General features: G+C 35.8%; 8 protein-coding genes across 8 annotated transcripts; 2 read left to right on the forward strand and 6 right to left on the reverse strand.

The window, feature by feature from the left end:
- Nucleotides 1–205: 205 nt before the first annotated feature.
- On the reverse strand, nucleotides 206–6,667 carry PHYBLDRAFT_181070 (hypothetical protein). Its single transcript, XM_018438412.1, has 23 exons — nucleotides 6,412–6,667; nucleotides 6,133–6,220; nucleotides 5,740–5,881; nucleotides 5,465–5,606; nucleotides 5,169–5,279; nucleotides 4,726–5,043; nucleotides 4,474–4,634; nucleotides 3,900–4,377; nucleotides 3,692–3,833; nucleotides 3,467–3,597; nucleotides 3,253–3,342; nucleotides 2,995–3,098; nucleotides 2,743–2,875; nucleotides 2,548–2,611; nucleotides 2,405–2,471; nucleotides 2,185–2,278; nucleotides 1,961–2,050; nucleotides 1,706–1,873; nucleotides 1,362–1,560; nucleotides 1,184–1,290; nucleotides 861–1,077; nucleotides 639–781; nucleotides 206–533 (listed from the first exon to the last, which is right to left on the reverse strand). Exons 1-23 carry the CDS (start codon nucleotides 6,478–6,480, stop codon nucleotides 327–329), a joined length of 3,465 nt encoding a protein of 1,154 aa, XP_018293161.1. The 5' UTR covers nucleotides 6,481–6,667; the 3' UTR covers nucleotides 206–326.
- A 179-nt stretch (nucleotides 6,668–6,846) lies between these two features.
- On the forward strand, nucleotides 6,847–9,082 carry PHYBLDRAFT_181071 (hypothetical protein). The gene is made up of 3 exons (XM_018438413.1): nucleotides 6,847–7,101; nucleotides 8,072–8,217; nucleotides 8,308–9,082. Exons 2-3 carry the CDS (start codon nucleotides 8,135–8,137, stop codon nucleotides 8,876–8,878), a joined length of 654 nt encoding a protein of 217 aa, XP_018293162.1. The 5' UTR covers nucleotides 6,847–7,101; nucleotides 8,072–8,134; the 3' UTR covers nucleotides 8,879–9,082.
- Nucleotides 9,083–11,214: 2,132 nt separating this feature from the next.
- On the reverse strand, nucleotides 11,215–12,845 carry PHYBLDRAFT_124329 (hypothetical protein). Its single transcript, XM_018428986.1, has 6 exons — nucleotides 12,687–12,845; nucleotides 12,488–12,614; nucleotides 12,228–12,352; nucleotides 12,002–12,121; nucleotides 11,797–11,910; nucleotides 11,215–11,727 (listed from the first exon to the last, which is right to left on the reverse strand). Exons 1-6 carry the CDS (start codon nucleotides 12,783–12,785, stop codon nucleotides 11,455–11,457), a joined length of 858 nt encoding a protein of 285 aa, XP_018293163.1. The 5' UTR covers nucleotides 12,786–12,845; the 3' UTR covers nucleotides 11,215–11,454.
- Nucleotides 12,846–15,091: 2,246 nt separating this feature from the next.
- Nucleotides 15,092–17,297, forward strand: PHYBLDRAFT_181073 (hypothetical protein; the record flags this gene model as incomplete). Its single annotated transcript, XM_018438414.1, has 8 exons — nucleotides 15,092–15,307; nucleotides 15,420–15,542; nucleotides 15,625–15,718; nucleotides 15,802–16,118; nucleotides 16,193–16,471; nucleotides 16,560–16,653; nucleotides 16,743–17,010; nucleotides 17,096–17,297. The coding sequence occupies 8 exons, from the start codon at nucleotides 15,092–15,094 to the stop codon at nucleotides 17,214–17,216; spliced, it is 1,512 nt and encodes a 503-aa protein (XP_018293164.1). The 3' UTR covers nucleotides 17,217–17,297.
- A 1,195-nt stretch (nucleotides 17,298–18,492) lies between these two features.
- PHYBLDRAFT_167446 (hypothetical protein) lies at nucleotides 18,493–20,182 on the reverse strand (the record flags this gene model as incomplete). Its single annotated transcript, XM_018435640.1, has 4 exons — nucleotides 18,493–19,129; nucleotides 19,183–19,730; nucleotides 19,786–19,909; nucleotides 19,959–20,182. 4 exons carry the CDS (start codon nucleotides 20,180–20,182, stop codon nucleotides 18,493–18,495), a joined length of 1,533 nt encoding a protein of 510 aa, XP_018293165.1.
- A 921-nt stretch (nucleotides 20,183–21,103) lies between these two features.
- PHYBLDRAFT_158604 (hypothetical protein) lies at nucleotides 21,104–21,823 on the reverse strand. Its single transcript, XM_018433818.1, has 2 exons — nucleotides 21,572–21,823; nucleotides 21,104–21,502 (listed from the first exon to the last, which is right to left on the reverse strand). Exons 1-2 carry the CDS (start codon nucleotides 21,758–21,760, stop codon nucleotides 21,335–21,337), a joined length of 357 nt encoding a protein of 118 aa, XP_018293166.1. The 5' UTR covers nucleotides 21,761–21,823; the 3' UTR covers nucleotides 21,104–21,334.
- Nucleotides 21,824–22,785: 962 nt separating this feature from the next.
- PHYBLDRAFT_133104 (hypothetical protein) lies at nucleotides 22,786–23,890 on the reverse strand (the record flags this gene model as incomplete). The annotated part of the gene is made up of 3 exons (XM_018429548.1): nucleotides 22,786–23,452; nucleotides 23,560–23,683; nucleotides 23,760–23,890. Coding segments are annotated over 3 exons (921 nt in total), but the record flags the coding sequence as incomplete, so codon positions are not given.
- A 1,591-nt stretch (nucleotides 23,891–25,481) lies between these two features.
- PHYBLDRAFT_87869 (hypothetical protein) lies at nucleotides 25,482–27,476 on the reverse strand (the record flags this gene model as incomplete). The annotated part of the gene is made up of 6 exons (XM_018443678.1): nucleotides 25,482–26,013; nucleotides 26,093–26,209; nucleotides 26,258–26,322; nucleotides 26,369–26,565; nucleotides 26,658–26,925; nucleotides 27,078–27,476. Coding segments are annotated over 6 exons (1,578 nt in total), but the record flags the coding sequence as incomplete, so codon positions are not given.
- Between the last annotated feature and the right edge of the window lie 495 nt (nucleotides 27,477–27,971).

Below are 27,971 nucleotides of genomic sequence, written 5' to 3' on the forward strand. Positions count from 1 at the left end.
CAGAATTATATATCGCATGTTTTTATATATAAAAATTCAGAGTTCAAACCATTTATTTGGATAAACACAGTGTAAAGAAGAAGAAACAAATGAAACATGTACTACAGAATTCTGTCCACCCCCTCCCCTCCTCCTTTCATTAAATCTTCCCTAAAAATGTTAATTCAATACATACTAACACTAATGATTTACATGTGTATAAATAAAAGTGAATAATTTTTTATTTATTTATTTATTTATTTATTTATTTATTTATTGTACATATACCGATAAACACGCACATATATATATATATATAATTGTGTTTACGATTTACGCTTTTAGATCTACTTGACTCTCAGTACAGCTCGGACATCCATTAGGAACGATAAAAGAGCCTCTCTAAATTTTGGTGCATTCCGACTAGGAGGCAAAGAATACGCCAATTGAGTAGGGGTTGCCTGGTCAAGGGTTTGGAAAGCAAAGAGTAATCTAGACTGAATATCTGCTGGTTGCTGTACAATGATCTGATTCACAATGGCCATGTAATCATCCTACACCATATCATACAAATGTTATTTAATTTGAGTTTCTTTTTTTTTTTTTTTTTTTTTTGGGGGGGGGGGGATTTGATTTGATTTGATTTAATATACACTTACCCTTTGGGAACAAATCAGAGCCAACAAGGCTTCGGTGGCCGCATCTACCACCTGTCCATCCAGGTGTTCAAACAAGAGGACCTTGACCAGTTGTGCAAGGAATTTACTGAGCGCCTGCTTTAATAAGTCGAAATTGGCTGATGCTACACGTACACACATAAAAATCTTACAATTAGAATTGTAATTATATATATATATATATATATATAAAAGTGAACAGACCATGGTTGGATTGTTGTTGCACATGTGCCCACAGGGCAAGGGGTGCAACAGCATGCAGGGCAAGAATATTGATGTCTGCAATGTCATGTCCAATACCAAATTCCAGACTGGCCATAAGGTTATTAAACAAGTCCACAGGAAGACCGGTCAACTTTTCCGGAAAGACTTCGATAAGGTGCGATATCAATTTTATGTATTCTTGACAGAGATTAGGAATCTACAAAGATTCAATGCATTACATTACATTACATTACATTACATTATTAAAGAAAAAAAAAAGGTCAATATCCATATTAATCACAATAACAATATATCTCTTTTACCTTTAGCATCTCCATATCTACCATGGGAATAATCACATTGACACCAAAAAGAACAACGTTGGCTACATCAGAGTTTGAGTTTGACAAAAGTTGATTTTTGTTTTGGTCTATAATAAATTTATTGTTCATTTGTTAGTTGGTCTATAATCCCTAAGTTTTTCTTTGTTTGTTTACTTACTAAAGTCTTCGAATTCTGATGCCATTATGTTGGACAGAAGGATCAGTGCAGCAGATACATCTGCATAGGGCTTGTCTTCCTCCTCCTCTTGGCTGTGCATCTTTTTCTTGCCCTGATTGACAGCCCCAAAGATCCGCAAGATTTCAATGACGACACGGAAAAACATTTGCTTCTGGTCTTGCCCAAGAACACCAAAATCCTATTTTTAGCCACAGCAGAAACACAAGCACAAACCCAACATCGAGTTAGTAAATACATGAATAACAAAGAGTCCATTGCACATCTATTTCTAAAAGAAGCCTAGCATTTGTACGCTTTTTTTTCTTTTCTTATTTTCTACTCACCAGGCGCCCGGCGAGATCTACAAAGAGCTGGAGAATCAGGAGTTGGACCTGAGACACATCTTTGTAGAGCGACATGAGTTGAACAATACTTTCAAAGAATCCAGAACAAAAGCCAAAGATGATTGGAGTGTTATTGAATTGACAGGCAAGAGCCAGACCATCCAACATCTAATTTTTTTTTTACAAACATATACATGGATAAATTAGTGTATAATACACCTTTAAGAATTCTTTTTTTTTATGCGTGTGTTGTACCTCTAGTGAGTCCAATACTTGGTTCATAAATTCTGTGTGTTGAAAATTCTGTTGAAAATTTGGGTGTCTCAATACATCGCCTAGACGTTTCTGCCAATGAAAATTAAAATTAAAATTAAAATAAATAAATAAATAAATAAATAAATAAATCATCATCCAAGTTTCGACTTTCTTTGCCTTTTGTTTTAAATTTTTTTTTTCAAGTGTCTTGAACTTATTCTTACCTCAATCATCTTGAATATCAAACCAAAGTAATTGTCGCGTGTGTTGGCATCAGTTGAGCTACTCGAAATTGAGGCCACAGTCTGGATTAAGCAACTAAGACAAGAATGGTAACGTCACGAATAGTATTTTTTTTAGAACCAAGACAAGACAAGAAGTATAAAAAAAAGTTTATATTCACAGACTATGCAATATATTTTTGTGTGTGTGTGTGTGTCTTACTTGTGTACGACCTCTGGTAACTGTTCCATATTTGCTGTGACAAACTGAACCAAGTCTGGGAACTTGTCTAAATTGTAAACAAGGTTCAAACCCCCGCTTATTTATTCTTTAATTGCCTAAAGTACCAAAAAAAAAAAACTTACTTGACTGTAACAAATAGCTCTTTGTGTTTACGCAAGTTCCACATGAGTTAAGCCAAGAGATAAGCTAAGCATTGAACAATTCATTAGCCACCAATATTTCAATGTATATAGAGAGAGGTAAAGAAAAGAAAAGAAAAGAAAAGAAAAATTAATAGTGTAATTTTTTTTGAGCTATATTGTGTTGTGTGGATTTACCTGCAACAAGACATCTGGATCCGCACTCCACAATGCAAAATTGGTCTTCATTTGTTCAATGGAGAAATCGATAATATGTACACCTTGTCCATCAGATGGTCCAGGTCTTCCGAATGCTTTTGCAATATTAGGGCTAGAACGTAATTAGCATTACATTTGGATATAAAAACAACAACAAAAATGATAATAAAAATGTCAATTCTATCCTATCGGATATTGACCATCATGGAAAGCTTCCCTTGGGGACCATACCTTATGTAACCATATTCGTTCTCATCTACCAAAAGATAGGATTTTGACCAACGTTCCATAAACCAAACCAATGTTGCAGCCACACGCGGGCTACAATTAGAAGCCTATGTATATATATATATATGTGTGTGTGTGTGTATGGCACATTAACCAATCTAACCAAATCTTTCCCTTTCTTTCCTAAACACAAACACCTTATCTTTTTCTCTCTCTTTCGTTCTCTCCCTACCTCCCACCACCACCATTTATTTTCTTTACCTCCATTGAATTGGGTCCAAAACTAGATGAGAATCTGAACAATTCCAATACTTGTCTAGAGACATTTACAACAGGGTCTTGCTCAATAGCCTAATCATTTTACTTCATAAGTACACAAACACACAATATACAAAGTTAAGGGTACACCAACTGATCTGGTGAGAATACATATAATATACTATAATCTATTTATTTATTTATTTATTTATTTTACCTGAGACCCAGACAATTGCATAATGGAATCTGGGATCATGGGTTGTTCGCCCTTTCCGGTATCGGCCAAAATATGACCAGTAATCAGGATAATCCAGTGCAATTGCTCGTGAAGAAGAAGTAATTTACCATCTACAGACACAAATACAAAAAAATATATAGTTAAGATACAAAGAGAGATTGGTCGGTTTACATGTGTATAAATCATCATAATATAATATTTTACCAGAATTGATTGTGTTTGACACAAAGTATGCCTTTAGGCGGTCAAAACAGCTTCCCAGCAATAGTTGCAGGCGTAAAATACACTGATGAGGATGAAGTCTTCCCAGAGTACCAATACATGTAAGCTGGTCTGCGTACACATCCTATAATAGAGTTTAGAGTCAAGAAAAATAGAAAATAAATTCCCAATATATCTCTCTATTTCTTACCCAGTCTTTAAATCCACTGTCAATCTCATCTTCCTCTTCTTCATCGTTCATAGCAAGAATCGAACTCTCCAGACGAGCATCGATGTATGTCTCGACCACCTGATAAGCAACCGTCTTCATGTAGTTTGACAAATGCTCACTGTCCATCTCAGACATACCCGAGATCACGGCTCTTCCAGACTGTTGTTGTTGTTGTTGACCATATGCAGGCTGAACTTCATCAGCCAATCTGACCCATGTCTCGAGACACTCGTCACTGGCCTCACTCAACCAACCCTCTTCGGCATCAGTAACCGAACCTCTGAGGCACACAACCGTCAATCGTCCGATGGCATTTAAGAATTGAAAAAAGTCAGGAACTAGACAAAGAATAGATACAGGAATGTTTTCTAGTAATCTTCTGGTCATCTGAATAGTTCCCAAGATGTGAGGTCCTTGCTCGGATAAAACGTCTGGATTTGTACCAAGTTCAAGAATACTTGTAACAAAAAAAAAGTCAATACGTTGAGAAAATATAACTATTTTTTTTTTTAAAAAAAACACATCTCTTTCTTATAAACATGTTTTGCCTTACTCGTTCATTAACTTCAAGGTACCATTCATCAATGTGGTAGTATACGATTTTACAGCAGTTGAGTCATGACCAAAGAAATATTCTTGGAAACCCGAAAGCTGGACAAGACATTGTCTGCACCGATGAGCCAACACATCATCTGTCTGAACCAGATTATATGTCTAAAACAATTAAATGGTTATTAACAGCAACAACATTACTAAAGAAGTAAAGCAAGAACAATAAAATAAAATAAAGGTACTCGTCACTTACTCTAAAGAACAGCCAAAGAACTTCACTGTTGCCAACCACTGGTTGCCAGCTTGTAGGAAAGATGGTAAACACTTTCTTAACTGTCGAAGGACCATCTTCCCGGTCAAAATCGTCTGCATCATTTCCTGTCTTTCCAAACGATCCCGGAAGCGCATTGCTAGCACTGGTTGACTCAAACTCCCAATGGAGAATCTTTTCCAAGAGTTCAAGGCACTGAACGAGTAAAAGAGGCGGAGGTGAAGACAAGTGGTTTGTCTGTGATACGACTTGATGTAACTTTGTTACAGTTTGTTCCAACATTGGAAGCAAAAACCGAGTCTAATTGTTTGTAAAAATAAAATAAAATAAGATTAGCTTAATATATCTACCTTTTATGTATATATAACACTACAAAGAAATCTCTTCCTCCAAGATATTGAGTACATCTATATGTATATATTTACCTCAAAGAACACCTTGCATTTGTAGTGAAACTCCCAAGGAAGGCCGACTGTTGCTGATTTTGTGTTGGAGAATTGATCTACCAATGCATTGGCCAAAGAAACCCCAAGAACCTGTCAAGAAATTGCCAAAAAGAAAGAAAAAAATGACATATTTATCACAATGTATGTGCATTTGATTTTGATTCTAGTTGAGTCTTCTTGCTTTCTTTTCTCATTTCTTTCTATATATATTCCATTTGGAATGCACATCATTTATCTAATTTATCTAATAAACAAATATAAATATTTATACGCACTGGTCCATCGCCCGGAGAATTGAACAATTGTTTGATATTTTGAAAGATGGTCATTCTGTCTTGTTCAGAAATATCAAACATACTTCTTTTGGTGATCAAAGCGATGGCCAACAAGAGTTGTTCTCGGACATATTTCAGAAGCCTAAAGTGCAAAGATAAATACAGCGTGTCGTTTATATACATGACAATCAATGATCATATTGTTTATAAACGAACTTTACGCTACACATTAACTAACTAACTAACTAACTAACTAGCTAGCTAGCTAGACTCACGTTGGTCTTTGGGCACAGTAATCAATCATGTAATTCTTGAGCTGGATCAAATCCGATAGCTCATAAAGAGAATAGTCTCTTACAGCTATTTTACCTATGGCATGAGCCACTTGGAACTGAACCATCGGGCTCTGTGCTCTGTCTGAAATAATACATACAGCCCTTTCTCCATCAGCTTATTTGATCGACTTTGATTTTGATTTTTATTTTTCATTCATTTCTTTATATATATATATATATAATAATATAATATAATATACAGATATGCAAATCTATTGAAATAATCTAGCCTTTTTGCCATATATACATATATATATACTATCTTCTTCTGTCTGGAGCTTCTTTGGGACATGATTTATCGTTACTAAAGAAAAAAAAAGGAAGTTGGCTTACCCAGAATATACTGGCATAGAGCAAGTGCCTTTGGCAGCTGACAAAATGAACTTAAGACAAGTTCTGCTGCAGCTCGTGTGGCTGGTACCTTTTTATACATATATGTATATATGTATATGTGGGTGTATGCATATGAATATGAATATGAATATGAATATGAATAATATCGGTATTATTATTACTTTATATTAAAAATAAAATAAAGGCAAAACAAATGACAATCTCTACATGCAAAAAAAAGAGGGGGAGGAGTAATTCATTCAATCGATTTTTTATTACCTGAAAGTCAGCACAAGCTTCTTCAAACTGAACATAGATTGTTGCGGCATCGGGATTCTGGTTAGACATTGACCTGATCCAAAGAAGTGCACAAGCTTTATTATTATATATAAATATATATATATAGATGTGTGTGTGTGTGTGTGTGTGTGTGTGTGTATGCTTAAATATATATGTATATTTATATGTATATGTATATAATATAATATATATCTATATATCTATATATAAAAGAAAGTCCCTTTCTTTTTTTTTCAATGTGTCAAAACTTGCTCTCTCTCTTTTTTTTAAAAAAAAAAAATCCAAAAGAGGATTACGGAGATTTAAAGCACTGGCTGTGACGTTGACTTTTGTATCCAATTAGAGGTAAATAATCAATTCAAATAAATAAGCGGTTCTATGGTTTGAAATAGTCTTCTCCTTTTTATATATATACACACAAAGACACACAAACATACATATATATATCTTATATATATTCTTTGATTCTATATCTGCTTATTTCTTCTTTTGTAAAGCAAAGCTCAAGACCACATAGGCTCCTTATAGACACCTAAAGGCTTCATTTTGTACCCACCAAAGCACGCCTCATCCTTACTCATTTTACCTGGCAACCTAAGCTTGTTCCGCAAAAGAAACAATCCAATCTCAGTTCGACATACAACACTTGTTCAAGTACGATAACTTTGCGTAAGTTATGCCTCCTACCTTCCCTTCTCTCGTCCTTTGGTCCACGCTCTTTTTAGCCTCGACCGTCAAGTCAACAGCGCTATCTTCTTCTTTTTTTGTTCTGGCTATGTCTGTCTATGTCTGAATAACGCACACACACGCACATGAAACGCAGCAATGCCTTGAATATTGGGTGATGAAAAAGCCAAAGCATTTCTTATCCTCTCCAAAGTCCGTCCTCTCCAAAAAACAAACAAACAAACAAACACAAAAGAAGAGAAAAAGAAAAGAGAGGAAGAGGGAGGGAGTCCTTCAATTTCTTCTCTAATCTGGATTCCTTTACAATTGAATCTACCAATGGCGCAGCAATCAAAGATAATTTTTCTTTGCATTCCTCAGCTTTCATCTTCTATCTTTATTTTCTTATTATTTCCTCCCCTTCTTTTCTTTCTTCGGCAACCAAACATTGTCACCGCGACATTTTCAACAAACAACACCGTCAGCAACAACGGCCTACGCAAAACACCAATAACGAAGAGGATGTTCAACAACACAAAGAAAGAAAAAGAGCTATGTTTGAACTGTCTTTTTTCTTTCTTATTATTACGCACGCCGCAAAATAGTATTGCCAACCTACTCAATCCTATTTACTCCCCCTCCTCCTCCCCCTCCTCCCCCTCCTCTCTCTCTCTCTCTCTCTCTCTCTCTCTCTCTCTCTCTCTCTCTCTACCTCTACAAATATCTCTTCCTCTTTCTTTTTATATATTTAGTATTTACGTGTTTTTTTTTTTGGTTTGAGGCTCATTATTATGTGTGGAAATGAGGAACGGACTAGGAGAAAGAATGCTACGTCACCCCATATCAGTCGAAGCGTGTGGAGATGTATTAGGGCTCAGAGCGTACATACTACAAGGAGAAGAGATTTCGTCTCTCACACAACGGAGTATTGACTCACTTTCTTATATATATATATTTATTTGGACACAAAAAGAGTTTTATTTGTCCATCTCTCTTTGCACCTTAGCACCAACTTATACAACAACCCACCTAAATCATGTCATCCACACGCAACATCTTTAACCAGCCCTCCAACAACGGTCGTGTTGTCACTCTCCAGTCAGGTGGTTTGAATGAAAGGTGAGACATCTTTTTTTTTCTTTTATATATATATAAACATGTAAGGATGTAAACACACAAACTCATTTTTTTTGTCTTTCTATGTATCAGATTTAGCCAATTGAGCCAAATTAGCCAAATTAGCAACGCAAAGAAGGTTTATGTTAAGGAAGATGTCGTTACTTCATCGAGCGTTTTTAGCCGCATCCGTGGTAACACTGCCTCTCAGGGAGGTCGTAAGAATGGGTCAAATGGTATCCAAAGTCGCTTAGGAAAGACAGTTGGTAGTATTCAAAAGCGTACCAATGCACAGTCCATGTCAGGCGTTGTTAGACAGGGACAAGCTAATGTACGTGGAAAACAATACACATCACCAGCCTTAACAAGAGGAGGAGGAGGACGCAGACAGCAACCACAGAACAACAACAACAACAACAACAGAAACAATAACAACAGAAACAACAACAGTGGTCCTAGAGGACAACAGCAAAAGGTTCAGCGTGGTGGTGCTTCAGGTCAAAGAGGGGGTCGCCAGGAAAAGCCCAAGAGAGCTACGGCTGAAGATCTCGACAAGGCTTTAGATGCTTACATGATGAAGGATCCCAAAACTGCCCAGATCAAGCTCGACGAAGAAATTACTTCTTATATGGACGAGGCAGGCGATATTCTAATGGATTTGTAAAAAAACAAACAAAAAAAACAAAAAGAAAGAAAGTTAATTATGTAAAGGACAACGGCAAAACAACAAGAACAAAAACATGAACATGAACATGAACATGAATATGAACATGAACATGCAAAAAAAAACCAAATACGACACCTCTTTACAACTGTAGTCAAATCGTTTCTATACACACGAGTACATAAACTCATATACTATACATACAAAAGAATATATATTTATATATACTAGTAACAGGCTTTGTAGCGCAAAGTATATATACATATCTTCCCTCTATTCGTGTTTGCTTGTTTGTTTGTTTGTTTATGTATGTATGTATGTATGTATGTATGTATGTATGTATGTATGTATATACGTACGTGTTTTTCTTTCTTTCTTTCTCATGCTGCACTCTGCCTTGGTAAATATTCTTATAATTTCTCAATATTTTAGATCTTTTATTCAAAAGCAATGCTCTGAACTTACCATTAAGCAATCTCAATTTACTCATTGACAAATAAATGTGAACCCAAATATTCAAAAGTCTTCACCCTTTCTTTTTTTTTCTTTATTTTGTTTTGTTTTGTTAAAAGCGTCTAATTAAATTTATCCCTGTTGATCAAAGGGATTTATCAATAAGCAAAAGATATATCCGCAAACGATCTCTTATTAACCCATACAGGCAAATTTTCCTAACTGATAAAACTATCTTTTAAGATATTCAAGTTCTTGTTTAATAAAAAAAAAAAGACTATTTTCCCTTTCATTTATTTTTTGTTAATTGAAAAGCACACGTAAAAATTGAAGAAAAAGAAGTTCAATTAGTGCGGATTGGCTAAATACTATACATACGTGAATTAGACAGAAATATTAGATTATTCCATGGATTGATTATATAAATATGAATATACTTTTCTTATTTTATTTTATTTTTCATCAAAAATGCATAAATTATTAGTAGTAAAAATAGGATATGTAAATACAGAATGATATACAAGTTATTATTTACTCGGCCATTGTTAATTATAAGATATGATGATAATCATAATAATCACAAGTCATTTTCTTTTGATTCCTTTCATCCTCCAACTGGTATTCTTGTCAAAATTAATTATTTGAAGGTCACATAATAGTCACAAAAAATTTAATTTTAAGACAGTGTCCTTTTGTCATTGAGGTATTAAAATGAGGTTATATAAAATAATACAGAGTCATGTATTACTTGTACATCAAAATATTATGAAGTAAAAAAATCAGAAACAGAATGCAGTGTGTCTCGCTTTATATTACAAAAATCAAGAGGTAATCATAAATTCTGGATAACTTTTAATAATGGTTTTCTCATCAATAATACAACAAAAAAAAGTACACATTTATTATTCTTACTGTAATTGAATTTTGGGCAAGGTAAAGCCGCTGATTGGCCCAACCACAAACTGTTCAATAGTACAAGAAGTATTGTAAATAGTATTTTAGTAAAAAGAGAAGTAAAAATTTTATTAAATAAAATAAATATCACATAGTACACGGTTTTCTTTGCATTAGCTTTAAAACATTTGTATTAAGAATAGAGCTACTCTATTGGTCATCTAAATGTGTATTGGATTTATATCATGTGATTATAGAGAGAACATATCTTTCAAAAAATAATTATAGTAATTTATTCGGATTTCTCGGTGTTCAATACCCACAAGTTGGCTAAATATTTGAGATTGAATATAGCCAACAGTATCCAAGGCAGTCAGATGATTCCTTACCTACTAGAAAACTATAATATGGCACTATGACTTACCAGTGGGTATTTCTATAAGTAAATAGCTCTCAAAATGACATGTGTCAGAGTGAAAGGTGTGCACTGCTCAGAAGGAATGGATTCTATGAAATTTCTTTGCAGTAGGCATTCAATATTTTTTTTAATAATTAAATAAATGAAAATAAGTTTTACACTTTTGCTGAATCAGTTTATCAATTTTTTCAAGTTAAAAAACAGCAGTCGTTTACTTAAAGTCTAGGACTGTACAGGCGTTCTATATTCCGAGATCACTGGTTTATATTTTCTGGTTCGACCATTTATTTTGATACATAAGAAATAAAATAGGTTTAAAGAAAAAACAGAATCACGTGACAAATCCTTTACACTTTTACTAGTAAAATTATTACATCTTTAAGCAGTGAAAATTGTAACAAACTCCACATATAAAAATTGTTACGATCTCGCCTTTTACTTAGGCTTTCTAACTCCGTAAACTCCATATAGAACGCCAAAAAGATGATGAAAACTACCAGACTAAACTGTTTTCTTGGATCTTTGTAAAAATCTGTGCCTTCACAATGAGCTACAATCGATCTCGCAGTTTAAAACGGACGTTTAAAACACGTTTTATTTAAAAACAAAAAGAAAGTATGCTTTGTGGCAAACCCAAGAACAAATAACAAAAACAGACAAGCAGGCAGACAGACAAAGGCAGACAGACAAAGGCAGACAGACAGATAGAGGAATAGGACAAGTTGGGAATGGAAGTAGAAGCTACAATGCTGCAAGACTGTACCATTTTGTTATTAATGTTGATGTATTGGGTTTGGCTTGTTCAACCAATTTAGCTGCTGCCAGAAGCAACAGCAGAAGATGGCTTCTTCTTCTTCTCAGCTTCTTCTTCCTTCTCTTTCTCGATCTCTGCAACAACAGACTCAACCTCCTCAATCTCAAGAATCTTATAAAACAATACACCGTTTAGTTTTTCCTTATTCTCCTTGTATCTCTCTTCTTCTATATTTTTCTTATAATCCCAATTGTCTTGTGACCTTACCTTTACTACACTATCAGAAGACATAACAGCAATCTCAATGTTCTTGGCACCTGTCTGGACAACCTGTAATCAAACACAATAGCATGAATACACTGTATAGAACGCATTTCCAGTAAAGCGTATATTATATACCTCTAACAAAGACTTGACAGCCAATTTAACGGTCTCTTTGCGATCCATGTCCTCCTTGTAGTTCTTTTCCAAGAACTCACGCACAGTCTTTGAGCTTCTACCAATAGCATTTGCCTATAACCAATTTGAACGGATCAGAATTGAGCAACATCATATGTCTTGCTCTTTCTAAGTTTGAGATATCGAATTGATGCGCCTTATTTACCTTCCAGGCAGTGTAAATGCCAGATGGCTCGGTCATGTAAAGTCTGGGGAACTTTTTATCAAAACCAACAATTAAGGTAGAGATACCAAAGGGACGCACACCACCACTCTGGGTATATTTCTAACACAGATGTTAGCATATTACTTTTATTAAACCACACACACACACACATATATATATATCCAAGTGAATATATACTCAACCAGAAAAAAAAAAGATGTCTTACTTGTTGTACTTGAGCAATGTATCGTGTAATATACTCTACAGATGCTGGGTCCTCTACTGTCAAACGATGACTCTGACACTCTGTTCTTGCCTTGTTAACCAAAACACGTGCATCAGCAGTAAGGCCTAAATATACATTAATGACATAATACTTTAGTCTGTGTTCAATGATGTCCAAAAGATCTCAAATATCCACACAATTTTTTGGAGCAGTTTCCCTCATTTTTATTTTATTTTTGTTGTATTTTCTGCTGCCATTACCTGCAAATGCCATGGCAATGTGATCATCAAGCATGCAAATCTTGCGAATTGTTCTAGGGTCCTGCAACTTCAATACTGACTTCTTTTCGACACCGAGAACGACAACATCCTTTCCACGGACACCAACCTAGGTTCAATAGCGGATTGAATGATGAGTCTCTGGAAATGATGTGTAATATTATGCATTCGAGTTACTTACCGCACAGGTACCTTTTCGTACAGCTTCGGACGCATACTCGACTTGAAACAAGTGACCATCGGGAGAAAAGACAGTCAAAGCACGATCGTATCCTGACATTCTTCTTTAACTTGTATCTGTATTAGAAATAAAGGGAAAAAAGGGGGAAAGATATAGTGCTCTTTGTCGGTACTTGCTTGGAGACGGACTGACAAACGCAACGTACGCGTCGCGTGCAACGTCATATCTTTAAACAAGTCACTCTGCTACAGGCACCTCCCGTGCCTTCAAGGAATTAAAAATGTAACTGTAACTGTACCTGTACCTGTACCTGTTTCAAAAAAAAAGGGCATTATTTACTAGGAAATCTTGGAATCCTAAAAATGCTGTAAATAATATGAATTAATATTTATTTTAGAGTCGAGAAAATAAAAGTGGTATTTTTTAATTTTTAATTTTATTTCATTTTTGCCTTTGTGATGGTACCAAATATATGTAATGTTAGTTTTAAAATACTAAGGCCTGTCAAATAAAGAAAGGCTTGGAAAAGAGTCTATTGTACAGTAGCTAAAATATTATGTAGCCTTATCCGAAGCTTAATAAGTACATGAATATATGAATAAAAATCATATAACATGGCATTTTCTTTGTTTATTACTCTCGCATAATTTACTGCTGTACTGCGTCTATAGTTAATCAATATTGTATTTGACATATATTTAATATTGAAACATAATAGCATATTTGTGTCCAAGATACTTACATTCACTTTTTTTTTGCTTTACAGTAATAATCATTTGAACAAGGGATCAAAGCATATAGTCAATACATTATTTCTATATCAGTAATAGTAATTAGATCATTCATAATCTCAAGATAAAAACAGAATTCCTTTATCTATAAACTACAAGAGAAGGTTTGTATATAGTTTAAAATTGTATCATAACCCTAATAATGAGTATGATTCTATTTGGTATCAATTGCTTATACTTTCTATCAAACGTAAAGCAAATACAATACCAACAAGTCTTCCACTCTCGTTAAATTATAACCTTTAAATATTCTGCACACTGTATATTGACCCTTTATTCAATCGCGGTTAAATAAACCATCAATCTTGTTCAATTGAGTTGAGTTCTAGTCTCTGAACTAAATAACACCAAACTCTTATTCATATGTTATGGGCATTCTTATTTCATAACTTTAAGAGGCAAGGTAGCAAATGATTCGAACTCCTCGCACCAAACAGTGCTAAATCACTAAACAATGCTCAATTGACATAATTTTTGATCCAATTTAACTGTCTTTGTGTGTTTTTTTTTAAAAAGAAAGATTGCTTGTAAATCTCAATATATAAGCTAGATACAAAATGCTCGATGGAACCAATTTTCCCTAGTTTTACAAACAAAGATACTCGTTTCCTTCAATTCCAGTTCCAGCTGATCGTGATTGGCAAATTAATCCTTTCATTCAATCAGCACACCGTGTCTCATTCTTTTTATTAATTATTTCGGATAGGCTAGAGCTATTTCCAAGGGAAGGCAATTTCTTTTACATATATATATATATATGGTATGGTATTGTTCAATTTTTTTTTGGTTGGGCAAACCCATGAGGAGGGTATTGTTCAAGTACAACAATAATACGCACTAATTCAAAACGAATTTAATAGTTCATCAAATATAATAGCACTAGTTAATATTGTCTAAAGTTGTTAATATTTGACTTGAAAAACATCGTCGTATATATTATGTGTCTTACAAAAGACGTATCTATTTTTTTATATTGATTTAAGGGTCAATTGATTATTTATAAAACTAAACACAAAAAAAAAGCAGTAGGGACATTGAAGGGTATCATCCATCGTTTATCAGGATTATTCGCTCGCTTGATTCGCTTAAACCTGGATGGTTAAGACTAAAGCGTGTACTTCAAAACAACTAATGCTTCATCTGACAGTTTTAGCTTTTACAGTATCTAATATATGATATTTATTCTCAAATGCATTGCGTATTTGCATATAGTCCGAAGCTTAAGATACAGTCCTTCCAGAATCTGCAGGTATCTTTTCAACAGTAGCAGCAGCAAAAACAGTGAGGGTCAGATCAAGAATAAATATAAACATGCGTAAAATAAGTTTATTTAATATGCAAGCTTTAAAGAATTTTATTTATCGCTAAATATTTTGCTGCAGTGACCAGAAAAAAAAGTAAGACTGGGCAAGAAGAAAATAGCGACAACGGAGAGAACAAATATACATAAAGAAAAATGTTAAATGATAATTCATTATCATTCAATAAACTATCTAGCAAGCTTTCGTCATCACTCGGTACAATATCTAGTAATCTTTCGTCACAGATTTATCAGTGAATACCTTTTTTGACTTTACTACATCATACTCTTAGATATACACTCTCGCATTCGCAATGTCAGACAATAATTCATTTGATGAATTTGATGATTTTGATGACCTTGATGACTTTTGCACCGAAGAAACTTTTGCGATACTAGATCGGCTCGAACACGAGCAAGAAGCATCACAAGCAACCCAATTAAACACACTTTCCCGATGTCTTCAAGATGTTACATTGGCAAGACAACAAGAACAACAACAAGCTAATTGTTCAATTGGGAATCCACAAGTAATCTATATACAGAGAATCTATTTATTTTTTAAAGCACAAATTCCATTCACTTGCATTCACTTATTCAATGTCGACAAACGATTTTTTCTTTAAAAAAATGAAATGACAGGAAGAGATCGATCGACTAAAACACATGGTTCAATGTTTGCAAGAGAAAATCGAGTGTATGAATGAAGCTAGTAAAGAAGAAGAACACAAAATTAGTCAAGAGAGAATTCAATTGAACTTCCAAGTAAAGTATATAAAAGATAAGAAAAAAAGCAACAAGTATTGCCAATTAAAAAAAATCGTTTCTTCTTTTTCTCTTTGTGTAGAGACAAGAAATCGAGTCGCAGAAACTAAAGATGTTAATTGTAGAACAAGCAAAGCAGCTAGAACCCAAAGATCAGTCGATCCAGTCAGATAAGAGTTTGTATTATTAAAGCTTCGTGCTTTTCTTTAACTTACATACACCCTGTATTGACTTTTTTTTTGTGAATACACATGAAAAGAGAGAAAAATATTTCCAGACCAATCTTATTTTCATCATGTCCCATCAAAGTTGTCTCAGCAAGACAACAAGACAGTGCACTATCAAACTCAATCTACTATTAAGCCCACTGTCGATTCCGTTCCTGGTCCGTCGGTACAGCCGATAGCCCCTTTACATGTACTACCACTTCCATGTTCGCCTTCAACTCCTGTCTACAAAGTTTCCGATAGTCCCTCAGAAAACTCGCGTCAATTCACAAAAGAACCTCCGTCAAGTTCATCTTTAGCATCATCAGAAAAACGAGTTTACACCCCAAGCGTATCAATACGAAAAAAGGTAGATGCACAGACATAAGGATAATCACTTTCTTTTCCATTACTAATATCGCCATTATTTGTTTAATAATAAAGTCCAACCGACTCGATCACTTATTCGCCAGCCTACGTAACGACTGGAGTAAAAGAGACACCGCATTGTCTGAATTAGATCCAGAAGAGGCTCATAAACTTTTCATTAACCAGCTTCGGCCAGATCAAGATACTGCATCTTATACGTATAGATTGAATCAATTAGCAAATGAAATTGATAGTCTGCTGAGACGATCGCCACATACACCTCTTCAAACTACAATCTGGGTCTTCCTCAGATTAGTAAAAGAAGCGTTTTATATTTCTATCAATAGAAAAGAGGTAAGTTTTTCTTTTTTATTATTGCTAATAATAATAAAGTATCAAAATGAAACTTTACACATAACATGGCTTTTTGTTACTGTTCTAGGCTAGATTAATCGCAAGATACCTTGAAATATTGTCTGTCTTAACATACTATTATGATGAAGCTTGTTTTTTTATGGCCTTTGAAGACAACCAAGGTAATCGCACATACATTAAAAAAAAAGGAAAAGATAAATAATTGTAATTGGGTGTTTGTATTTTTATTATTATTTAATTCTTCTTGTAGGTCACATTCCGTCTCTACTAAAAATCATTAAGAGCTCAATAGCCTATTTTACTGAAACTATCCAGAGAGATAACCAATACAAAATATTCTTTTGCCAAAAAAAGATGAGTCTGGAAGAACTTTGTAATAAGTTTAAATACGAGACACCTGACAGTCTTGAAATCAGCATGATGGTGGTTGCCTGTAAAAAAGATGTAACAAAGGGTATGAATTATATATTGGATATATTTGGGAACCTCTTGATGTTACCCGTGGAGCATGCATCTAGGTAAATAATATATCTTATAGATATATATTGTGGGTATTGACGCGTGAGCGTATAAGTAACTGCTCTCTTTTCCTTATGTATATAGCTGTCTGGCTGAATTCCCGCTTGATGAAATTAACGACATTGTCAAATATGACACTAAAGAAGTTGCAAGACTTAAGCAGCTCAGAAGAGCATATGAGTCGATGTGTAAGACATCTGTGTAAAAGAAGTGTTTATATCATTTTATTAGCTGTAATTTTAGGGATATTATATAAATGTATGTATATAAAAACTATATGTAAAGAATGTACCATTTTATTTAAAAGTAGAGCCAAAATAATCAATACTTGTTGCATAACGTTATTTACTCTAAACAATTTTCTTATATTGAGATTGATTGATTTCAATATCATATAAAAGGGATAAATTGAATGTTTTGATGAGCTGAAATATGGTAAAATAATTTAAATATTAGAGCTGTTTGCTTATGCAAGTCTGTAATTGAGAAAATTGAAACAAAAGGACATTTAGTCTCTTTTTTTGTATGTGTATGTGTTTAGATTAAATAACCCCAAACTGAAAATAAGTCTATATTTTATACTAATTCAATTCAAATTGATTTAATTTAATTAAAATGTATTTGACGATTGTTTACAGCGTTTAAATTCTACTTGATTTTCCAAACCACCATATATGATACCCACCTGTCAATACAGATAGAAGAGGGTACATTGAAAATGTAACTTTATTTTTTATCTGTAGTGGAAATTTTATAGTAAACATTTGGATTGGGGTATAAAATGGGGAAATGTATTGTTTGGTCAAAATTCCATCCTGAAAAAGCTTGTAAAAATGCCCAACTAAAGTCACTTTTTGTTTTCTTCTTTTACCACAGTATATAGAAGACTTCTTACAACATAGTAGACAACCAAAAATCTGATTACAAGCGCAAGAGAGCTGTTAAGGATATGATAGTTTATTATTATATTTTTCTTAAATTCTAGTTTGGCATCTTATAGAGCCTCATTTTGTAAAAGAGTTGTACAGATAGAAATGTATATGCATGCCATTTTATCAAAGTAGATATTGAAAAATATTTAAAGTCAAATCTACCTGTACATTAAGGTTTCCACACTATCATGTCTCAATTCTGTTAAAGGGGGTTTTTTTTTAAGAATTCTTACATAAAGTTTACAAGCTTATAGAGTAAATCTTGCCTTAGTCAAAAAAATCCATTTTTCTTATCTATGATAGCATATTATGAAAACAGCTTTTCATATACTGCATTTGTCAAAATTTATTTATTTTTCAACAAAAATAAAAGGTTCAATTTCTGGTGATTTGTTCAAGATATATATCAGACAGCGAAAAATAAAATCTTATGTATTCCATGCACTAGTGAATACAATTTATTTATCTCTATTTGTATATGCTTTGATACGAGAAATAAATAAATAAATAAATGTATAGAAAAAACAAGATTGTAGAAGTCTAAATGTATCAAGCACCACAGACAAGATTCCATAACAAAAGATTCTCGAGAGTAACTACACCTCGTTTAGAGTAAGGCTTTCCCACAGATCTACATGTATTATCTGTTGTACCAAGCTTATGAACGTCCCAGAGTAAAACACGATTACCATGCCTTTGGGCTGCATTACGGACAGCCAAGGCAAATTCATTGCTTCGCCCGAGATTCCATGATGTAGTATGAATGTTAGCACAGCAGAAAAATTGTGGCGTCCTTAGGATGATAGTTTGATGAGGGTAAATTTTTTCGAGAACATAAGAGAGTAGCTCTGAGAATGTTTTCTCAAATTGAATAGGCGTGACACTGCTTAAGGGAATGTCGCCATTTCCTAATCCAAGTATTACAAGATCTGCCTTTGGTGTTTTTCCGACTTGAGCCTCCAGTACAGTCTTCCAATCATTGGATACAATGCTATCAACATTATTAAAGTAAAAATCTGCATTGCTGTACCAAGTAGAATTGATTTTCAACGGTACAGAGGGGTCAACAGCCCAAGGGTAGAGCGTGTGGGTCGGGTCTTCGTCGTCGTCATCGCATATACAAGGGTTTTCTGGTTCTATCAGATCATTACACCATCGATTGGCATTACTAAACGACTTTAGGTTTCTACATAAAATATTAGCGAGTGCTCTTGTTCTTGTTATAGATTCTAAGATTACCTTCTCAAGTTGCCATCACCCCAAACGTGTACAATCTTGTCTTGAAAGCAAGCAGCTGCTTGCCCAACGCCAATATATTCCATACGACATTTATCAGGTACATAAAGATATCCATCGTTGGCATGATCTTCTTGTAATGGACCAAACATGCCATAAAAATCCAATGGGTAGGTGTGTTGGAAAGCGGCTTTGTTCATCCAGCTGCCTTCAATATTCTCAGGCTTTCTCATATCGCACGCTGGTAAGATTGGTTGTACCTCTTGAGATAGTACCTTGATAACATTATCTGATTTAAATGATTCTGGCTGATAGGAATGGTGGGTAGGTTCCTCCCAAAAGTAGGATCTATATTCGGTAATTCCATCAAGAGTGTAGATATCTGCATGCGTAAATCGAACAGAAGCGATATATACATTTGCATGTTTAGGGTCTTGCTTCAGGTAAATTGGTATAGTGATATTGTATCCTACAGCATTCAAGATGATGCTATCTGCTAGGCCAACATGGTCCTCGGGGCTGATAGTGGAAGTAGCTGGCATTGGTACAAGCTGTTTAGACAGGTCAGATAGATTCCCAGGTAATAGGATATTATTTAATTGTTACCAGGACAGCGACACAGCGATAGTCTCCTTCCTTAATCAGTTGATCCTGGGAAGTATAGGTACCATCTTTTTCTAATACAATTGCCTTTGTTGACAATCCATTCCAATTTTCTTTACTGGATGTTCTATCGTAAACGCATGTCAGATTAATTTTGATGAAGTTGAAATTCTTACAGTAATTCAATATTAGCATTAGCGCATATATTTTCTTTATCATAGTCTGGTTTGGAGTTCGGCGGTGGCTGATCAGGCTTTTTACTGGCTTTCTCAAAAAACTTCCAATCATTATCTTTTGTTGGATCGTATGATGTGTGATGAAAGTAGATTCCTGTAATCAGTAGTATCAGGCACAAAGCAATCAATCCGAATGTCCGCCTTCGGATTGTTGTGGTTTGCATTTTGAATGTAATTTGTTGATGAGCCCAATTTGTATTTACTCAACCAAATGTATATATAAATGTATATATTTATATGTGTGTTTATGTATAAAAGTTGTATATATGTATTTGTAAAATGTACTAGCTTCAACTCTTAACCGAGACAAATGGTTTCTAGACTTAAAGTAAACTCAGCGTTAAATATATATATATATATTTATGTTTCTGTCACTTTTTTTTTTTAAAAAAAAAAATTAAAAACTAAAAGGTTTACGACAACTTATTTTAGCTATTTTATTTTTATGGACCAAAGACTCGACAACTTTCAAATATTATTTGAGCAAGAAGTGTGTGATGTTTAAGCTTTAATTTTTTCTATTGGTCAATTTTATTGTTAGAAGTCTAATGTATTTTCATTAATGGTTCATAAGCTGTTCATTTCTTTTGACTTTAGTACTTTTTTTTTGGTCGTCCTGAAATATATTTAAACCCAGAAACTAAATTCAGTATTCAGTTTGTTTTAGATTGAAACCAATGCAATGGTTTTGGATTTGACTTTTCATTTTCAGGAACATAAAAATAATACTAAATAAGTCATTAAGAAGAGCATACTTAGATTTTGACATGTAACAACGATAAAGAGAGCCATTGTGTATGTGTCTCGGCCAATACTTTACGCGTATGATATATTGATACTAACAGCAAAATGGCCACTATTAAGATGCTACACTTTAGGGCTTGCTTTAAGTTATTCTAGTGGACCTGAAGTATTAAAATACACGGAGTCAATACTAAGCGCAACTTTCACAAAATATCCCTCATTTGTTTATACAATGAAATGTAAAAAAAAGAAATAAATTATTTTTGTGGGGGTTAATAAGTAATTGGGTGATTCTTTTTTGTTTTGTTAATATAATGAAAGCAAGAGGACAATAAAATAATGCTATTGAAAAATGTATTTACAAAAACAACAAACATTACGTAGGATAATACTAGTGGCATGTATGGCGGATGTTGGTGAAGTTAATAAGCAAAGATATAGAGAAGAGAAGAAGAAAAAGAAAGACAGAAAGGAAGAAAGAGAAGTTGATGGTGATTATAGGGGGAAAGGGCACGGTTTTGTTTTCATGATTCGTATGTGGTAGTGATGGTGGCAGGAAGGAGTAGAGTATATCAGGGCACGTTTGAGCTTGGAGTGGCACTTTTGAGACGATTTAGTTTTCCTGCAAAGTCTGCACCATGCAAGTCCATGAATTTTTCTATTTTCGTTCTTAATGCACTGTTCATAGCAACGATCTTTCGGCCTGACTGGAGTTCACGGTCTACGATGTGATGTGTCATCTAAAAAACCCAAATACAAATCTCGTAAATCAAACCATCATCTTCTGAGTAGTTTCCTTTTATTCTTACCCTTCGTGCCAGATCTTTAAATATATTTTTGTCTTCTTTCCACAAATGCTGTTGGCGTGCACTTAGATACTTGGTAACTACCTTACCGATCTCTCTCTTTAGATCAATATCATTCAGAAAAGGCCCCTGGGGATCATCCCCTACCGATTGAGCATCTGTAGATCCACTTGTACTTGCTGTCGGTGTCATGGTATGAGGTGAGCGGCCAGCTTTGCTAGTAGTAATCGAATTAACCGGACTCGGGCTACACCCTTCCTCCAAACGCTTCTTTTTTTCAGATTCTAGAATCGCGTGCTCTATTTGACCTTCAATTTGCTCTTGAGAAACACCCTCGATCGAACTCTCTCTCTCTTCAGGGAACAGCCACTGTGATTTCCGGGTGAGGATATTATAGTAGTATACTGTCCCGTCTTCTGTATTTGCTGATCGCCAATTAAGAGGTAATTTACGTCCATCTGATGTCTCTGTGGCACCTTCTATAGACGCATCATATTGGGCCGCTTCTACCGCCGCCGCCGCCGCCGCATTATAACTTTCTTGGTAGGCAGCCAATGAGAGTTGATAGGCAGCATCATTAGCGTATAATTGACTGACGTCGTAAGAGAGACTATCGATCGAGAAGTCTGTAGCTGCCATAGATTGGTCTGTTGGACCAATATATCTATACTGCCCATCTTTCAAGGTATACATAGCAGCTGGATCTTGGAGATAGCCAGGGTATGCAGTGGTCGATACTGGCCAGTCGAGCATTGCGCGTGGTGCAGTCGGAATAACAGGGCGAGGCGGAAATCGAAGTTTCCATTCGATTTCAGCTTGGTCTGCGTCAAGGGAAAGGTACTCGAAATAGTCGTCATCTGGATCAAAGAATTCTCGGGTTGACAAGAAGCGAACCTTCTTTCGAGGCAACAAGCCGTTTTCTTGGTCCATCACACGCTTTGTTCCTGTAGATTCATCTTTATACCAATACCTCTAACGATGAGAAAGATTTGCATTATAATTAAAATAGTACTATATTACCTTCCACTGCTACTTTTGCAGATTTACGCTCTACATACTGTAGAGGGCAAGTAAAGTTAGAGTAAGAGACACAGGAAAGCCCAAAAAACTTACTGCACGCTTTGGGATGCGATAGATACTTTTGAGTTTTTCCCAGTCGCTTTCCAGTTTCCGTGCCAGTTCACCGATATCCTTATCTTCGTGGTCCGTGAGTTTTTGGATGACATCAAACATTTTACAATCTTCAAGTCCATTCTTATTGGCAAGTGGTAGACTGTCCAAAACACGCAATACACTTTTTACGATCTCCTCGTCTCCTTTCCATTCACCCAGCCAGAATTTAAGCATCTTGAGCCCGTGAAGTCTGACAAAGTTTTTGAGAACCTCTCTTCCGACTGAGTTGTCGGGGTTAGTGAGTTCTAGGCGGTGTAGGAGACGATTGACAAGACGTGGTTTGCCAACCGAGTCGAGCATTTTCTTGACAAAGCTCTGGACTTCATCAGGATCATGGAGTGGTTGAGGTGGTTTTGAGCGTTTTCTGAGAGAACGTTTTTGGGATATTGTGACAGCACCTGCTCCGTCAGTATCTTCGTCGTCAGAGGGTTGCATGCATGGACCTGCCAAAGTTTCCTGATCAGCTGTGCCGAGCGCACCTCCGATGTAACCTTTACAGCATGATTCGCCACAATAACATTTTTGCGCAACTGCTCCATAGCGCTCAAACTTGTAATCGAATGTCAACTCATCTCCTGCTTTTACAAACTTGGTGGTGAATATACCAATTCGCATCTTTTTTCCAATAACCCATTTCTGCGTCACACTGTTTGGTTTACAGGAGTGGTTGATGAAACGAGCGAGACAGCCCTTCTTAGTGGCGTCAATGATCTACCAACAATTACTCTATTAAGCTACAAATACTTTTTTTTTATCTTGTGAAAGAAAATAAAATAGAGCGATATTTGGCAGAAATTTGCTGCCTTTTTTTTTCTTACCTCATCTGTCTTGAGGGTCATAAAATAATAATGCTCTAATCCTTCTGTTTCATAGGATCGAGTGCGACGAACAAATTCGTTGTTGGGGATAACCTCACCAATGTATTCCATAATAAACGCATTCCTACACTCACACCCATTCGCCCCCACCTCCTTTTATGAGTTCTAGGCCCAATAAATGAAATAAATAGAAGACTTACGCTGGTAAATCGGTTAGGGCTCGTAAACCAAATCCTTTTTTCTCAGTCTTTATCACATCCACACGCGCGTATTGGCATAACTGAAACCTCCGATTCTGGCAATACCGACCACAATGGCAGTCATCCACCATGCATTCCATAAACATCATGCGATTGATGCAAAAATTGTCGTCACCACATGCCGCACTAACATCATCAACATCAGGATCGTACTTGCATTCACATGGCATCGATTCTTCTGCAATTGACCGACCAGATGCTGATCCACAATATATATTTGCCAGAATATTCTCATAAGTTTGCATAGCTTCGGCTGTAGCAGATGGGAGACACAAAGATAAATGATTACTCTTGTCCATGTCGTCTGTTGATTGATTCCAGTCCACATACATTAACACACACATATACAATAAACAATATCAAGGAATAATAAGGAGCAAGTGAGTATAATAGTAAAAGTAATATTAAAAAATAAAGAATAAAGAAAATGTTACCATTATTCCAATCGTCCGATTCAATTGATGAAGAATGAGATTGTTGTGGAGATCCTATTGCCTTTTGCTGCGGAAGTCGCTTTGAGCCATACTTTCCAAATGGATAGTCTGGTAATGGGTTGGTATAATGGGCTGGCTCAAAATCGCCTATCGATATTGCATCGTCTTCTCCAAATTCCTCATGAGTGTTACTGTAGGGGCTATCCCCCATAATATCAACAACTTTGGTATCTTCGTCTGTAATGGTGGTGTCGGTTTGTGTTGGTTTAGGTGTGGACTTTTGATCGTTTTTTTGAACATTCCATTCCCACATTTGGCTTGTGGAGGATGTATGTTGGGTGTGAGCATGCGTCTCTCCACCATTCGGTGGAGCCAGTGTTCCTTTAAGGCACTCTCTGTTCAGTACTGCAGAGCGCATGAGTCGTCGGCTTGTTTGTTTGTCTGCTCTACCTGCTTTCAAGTGGCCACCGAGCGTGTCCTTTTGTCTGACGGCCAGTGATATTGCGCTTGGTTCCCTGTATAGATATTGAAAGTCAATAATGATGTGCTTGGTTTGTGTTTTCCGGGTTCGAACATATACTTGGTTGATTTACTTTAAAGTATTGTAAAGAAAGAAGAAAGGGAAAAGAGAGTTGGGGTTTGGGGAGTGAGGTCCATTTTGTATACATAGGCTTTATATGTACCTGAAATTAGCACTATGCATGCCTGCGTCAGTATCCAGGCCGCTGTTATGATGTATGATAGGAGTGAGTTGAAGATACGATTATGAAGGTAATAATAGTATAAATAGAGATATAAAAATGTAGAGAATGGAAAGGATCTTGTTCTTTGTCTGCTTGGTACTTTACTTCTGTTTCTTCGCACCAAGCGAGTAGAAGAAGCGGAAATGAAAAAAATAAAATGTAGGAGAAAGAAATATATTATATATATATAAAATATAAAATATAAATAAAATAAAAATGTTAGTACCACTCACTAGTGACTTTCCAAAAAGAGAGACGCGCAAAAAGAAATGAAGAAAGAAAGAAATAAAGAATATGTGTGTGTTATATATATATATATTATATATTAATTATAGGAATAAAAATAAAAATATAAAAAGAAAAGTAAAAAAAAAAAGGTTGGCTATACTCTGTTTTACAGATTCCTTTCTTTCTTGCTTTCTCTCTTTTGTGGTATGCCTCTAAACTTCCATTGACAACGCTTCAGAAGGTCTCAGTTGCCGAACGTCATAGAGTTCATACCACTGCAAATGCTTCTGTTCGCGATTGCTCTCGGACCAAAATTCGATGCAATTGGCCCAACAGCCGTGATCAAACACATTGCCTCTCCACTGACTGGTCGGCTGGGTTCGCCGCTTGTGCAACGCCCTAGCTCCTGCCACGAGCTGCAGGCAAGGACAGAACCCACCATTAGAGCCATGCGAGTGCCCATGCGAGTGCCCATGAGAATTTCCTGGATCGTTTGCAGGATCTACATGTCCTAGACCGATAACTGTAGCTACCCGATCAATTTTACGAGTTTCATGATTCATATAAGAGTATCGATGACTATTCGCACTCTCGTTGGTCGTTGTCGCTACTGCAATCTGGTAAAGCTGAACTACCAATAGGAACACCGACCAGGACAGTTGTAGGCACACCCACAATGCCAGCGCCATTGTCCATCCATCATAAGCAAAATAACCACACGCTGTCTCTCCAAGAAAACATGTATTGTCGGTTATAGCCATGGGTGGAGATGCAACAAAATCTACAGAGCTGTGTGAGTTAGCTTCTTATTTTCTCTTTTTTTTTCATGGAACTATATTGAAGAAAAGCGGCTATCAATAAATAATACTTGCATTGATATACGAGTAAAAGATATGCCGTAATGCTAGTGACCATGTTCAACAGAAAGATCATAAATGATCTGTGGTTGTGGACACCAATACAATTTGATATCCAAGGACAATGACTAGTGTTTATGGTGAGTATGATACGTGTGCACACCATAAATACTTACTGGTCAAATCGAGCCACACATCGATTACAGATTTTACAATGCTTGGATCTTAATGGCTTTTTAATCTACGCCATTATCAGTACATACTTCAATTACGCTTTATATACTTACCATGCAAGAAAAACAAAAATGCCGGATATCCAGATTTTGATCTTCTGCAAGTTCAAGCACGGCTTCTTTTGTGATCTGAATCGGAAGATCTTTTTTGAGGAACCCTGGGTCGGCTCTGATTGCTTTGAAAAAGAAATATAGCGCGGTGCCGAAACAAATGATAAAGATAATGTTGGTAAACATGAACTGTGAGGTAACTGGTGAGATAGAAGTAAGTCGGTTAATTAATGTGCTTTTGATTGATTGGCGGTCTACAAATGTATATATATATACATGCATATAACAATACACATATACTTGCCTGGAATAAGTGTAGTAATCCAGGAGTAAAAAACCCAAAATGCACTGGATTGGAATATGCTTGAGAAATAAGGTGTTTTCCAGATCGCATCATGTGTAGGTACTGGGATAAGATACTTGATAATTCCAACATGCATTACTGCAAATTCCAAGAGCCCCAATGGCAATCCAGTATACCAAGGCAAAACAGCCAGTGTTTTCACAAACAAACCGAGCACAACAAAAGGAAGGATAAACACAATACTATTAAGAGTACGCTGATACAAAAAAAAGAGTCAGTTATTTCCCTTTGTATCTGCCGCTTGTACCTTGGATTCAAAGTATTTACTACCTTTTTGATCGGTTTTCCTTTAGAACCTGGGTAAGTACCTATACGTGGTGCTTGCGAGGGATTATCTTGTGCTCCAACATCGAACTCGAGGACGGCTCTGTCCCAGACAGATTCTAGTTTTCGTTCCTGGACAAAATCGTAGGCAGTCTTGCCAATCTTTTCTCGGGCATTGTGATCTGCACCATATTCGAGCATCTTTCGAATACACATCTTATTGCCCTGGACGACAGCCCAATGCAATGGGGTAAGATGTGAATCATCGATAGCGGATACATTTGCACCAAACCGTAAAAGAAGATCAACTGTCAAGGCATGCCCTTGATAAGCGGCCCACATCAAGGGAGTGTGTCCACCCACGCTATCTATAGAGTCAATATCGACACCTATAAGTAGTAAATAGAGCACAAGCATGGCATGTGAAGAGTTGACGGCCAAGTGAAGCACGCCATATCCTTGTGCATCTCTGAGAGTGAGATCTGCACCCTCTTTTATTAGACAATGTACTGCTATCAGGGATCCTTTTCTGCAAATAATGGTAATAGCAGCAGCAATAATAATAATAATAATAATAATAATAATAATAATAATAATATGAGCATAAATCTTTGTTCAATTGGTCAAAAAATTACCTTGCTGCCCAGTGCAATGGCGTGGCTTTCATTTCTCCTGCAAGGGCATCCACGTGGGCCCCTCTGTCGATCAAATATTTGACGCACACATGGTAATTGCCGTTAGCAGCGTAATGGAGTGCAGTAGCACCTTGTTCATCTACATCTGTCACTGTTGCCTTGCCGCTATCGAGAATATGGCATATTGTCTGGAATGAGCCCATTGCCGATGCCTCAAATAGGGTAGTTTCTACTCAAATGACTAGCATGAGCATTAAAGAAGAATTTGAGTATGGGGAAGGGGGAGGGGAAGGGGAAAAAAGGAGTTGTACCTTTCGGTTCGGAGACGATGGCCGCCTCTACA

The sequence above is a fragment of the Phycomyces blakesleeanus genome (genome assembly GCF_001638985.1).
Source record: "Phycomyces blakesleeanus NRRL 1555(-) unplaced genomic scaffold PHYBLscaffold_8, whole genome shotgun sequence".
In the NCBI taxonomy this organism is placed as follows: domain Eukaryota; kingdom Fungi; phylum Mucoromycota; class Mucoromycetes; order Mucorales; family Phycomycetaceae; genus Phycomyces; species Phycomyces blakesleeanus.

What these genes read in the sequence shown, in the direction of transcription:
- PHYBLDRAFT_124329 (XM_018428986.1), bottom strand. Translation starts at nt 12,785, where the DNA reads ATGTCAGGATACGATCGTGCTTTGACTGTCTTTTCTCCCGATGGTCAC. An exon ending in GCATTTACACTGCCTGGAAG is followed by an intron (nt 11,911 to 12,001) that starts GTAAATAAGGCG and finishes AATTGGTTATAG; the next exon opens with GCAAATGCTATTGGTAGAAG. An exon ending in CTGTCAAGTCTTTGTTAGAG is followed by an intron (nt 11,728 to 11,796) that starts GTATATAATATA and finishes GTTTGATTACAG; the next exon opens with GTTGTCCAGACAGGTGCCAA.
- PHYBLDRAFT_181070 (XM_018438412.1), bottom strand. Translation starts at nt 6,480, where the DNA reads ATGTCTAACCAGAATCCCGATGCCGCAACAATCTATGTTCAGTTTGAA. An exon ending in AAGTATTGGACTCACTAGAG is followed by an intron (nt 1,874 to 1,960) that starts GTACAACACACG and finishes AAAAAAAATTAG; the next exon opens with ATGTTGGATGGTCTGGCTCT. An exon ending in TAGATCTCGCCGGGCGCCTG is followed by an intron (nt 1,561 to 1,705) that starts GTGAGTAGAAAA and finishes GGCTAAAAATAG; the next exon opens with GATTTTGGTGTTCTTGGGCA.
- PHYBLDRAFT_181071 (XM_018438413.1), top strand. Translation starts at nt 8,135, where the DNA reads ATGTCATCCACACGCAACATCTTTAACCAGCCCTCCAACAACGGTCGT. An exon ending in TCAGGTGGTTTGAATGAAAG is followed by an intron (nt 8,218 to 8,307) that starts GTGAGACATCTT and finishes TCTATGTATCAG; the next exon opens with ATTTAGCCAATTGAGCCAAA.
- PHYBLDRAFT_158604 (XM_018433818.1), bottom strand. Translation starts at nt 21,760, where the DNA reads ATGACACCGACAGCAAGTACAAGTGGATCTACAGATGCTCAATCGGTA. An exon ending in TTAAAGATCTGGCACGAAGG is followed by an intron (nt 21,503 to 21,571) that starts GTAAGAATAAAA and finishes TGGGTTTTTTAG; the next exon opens with ATGACACATCACATCGTAGA.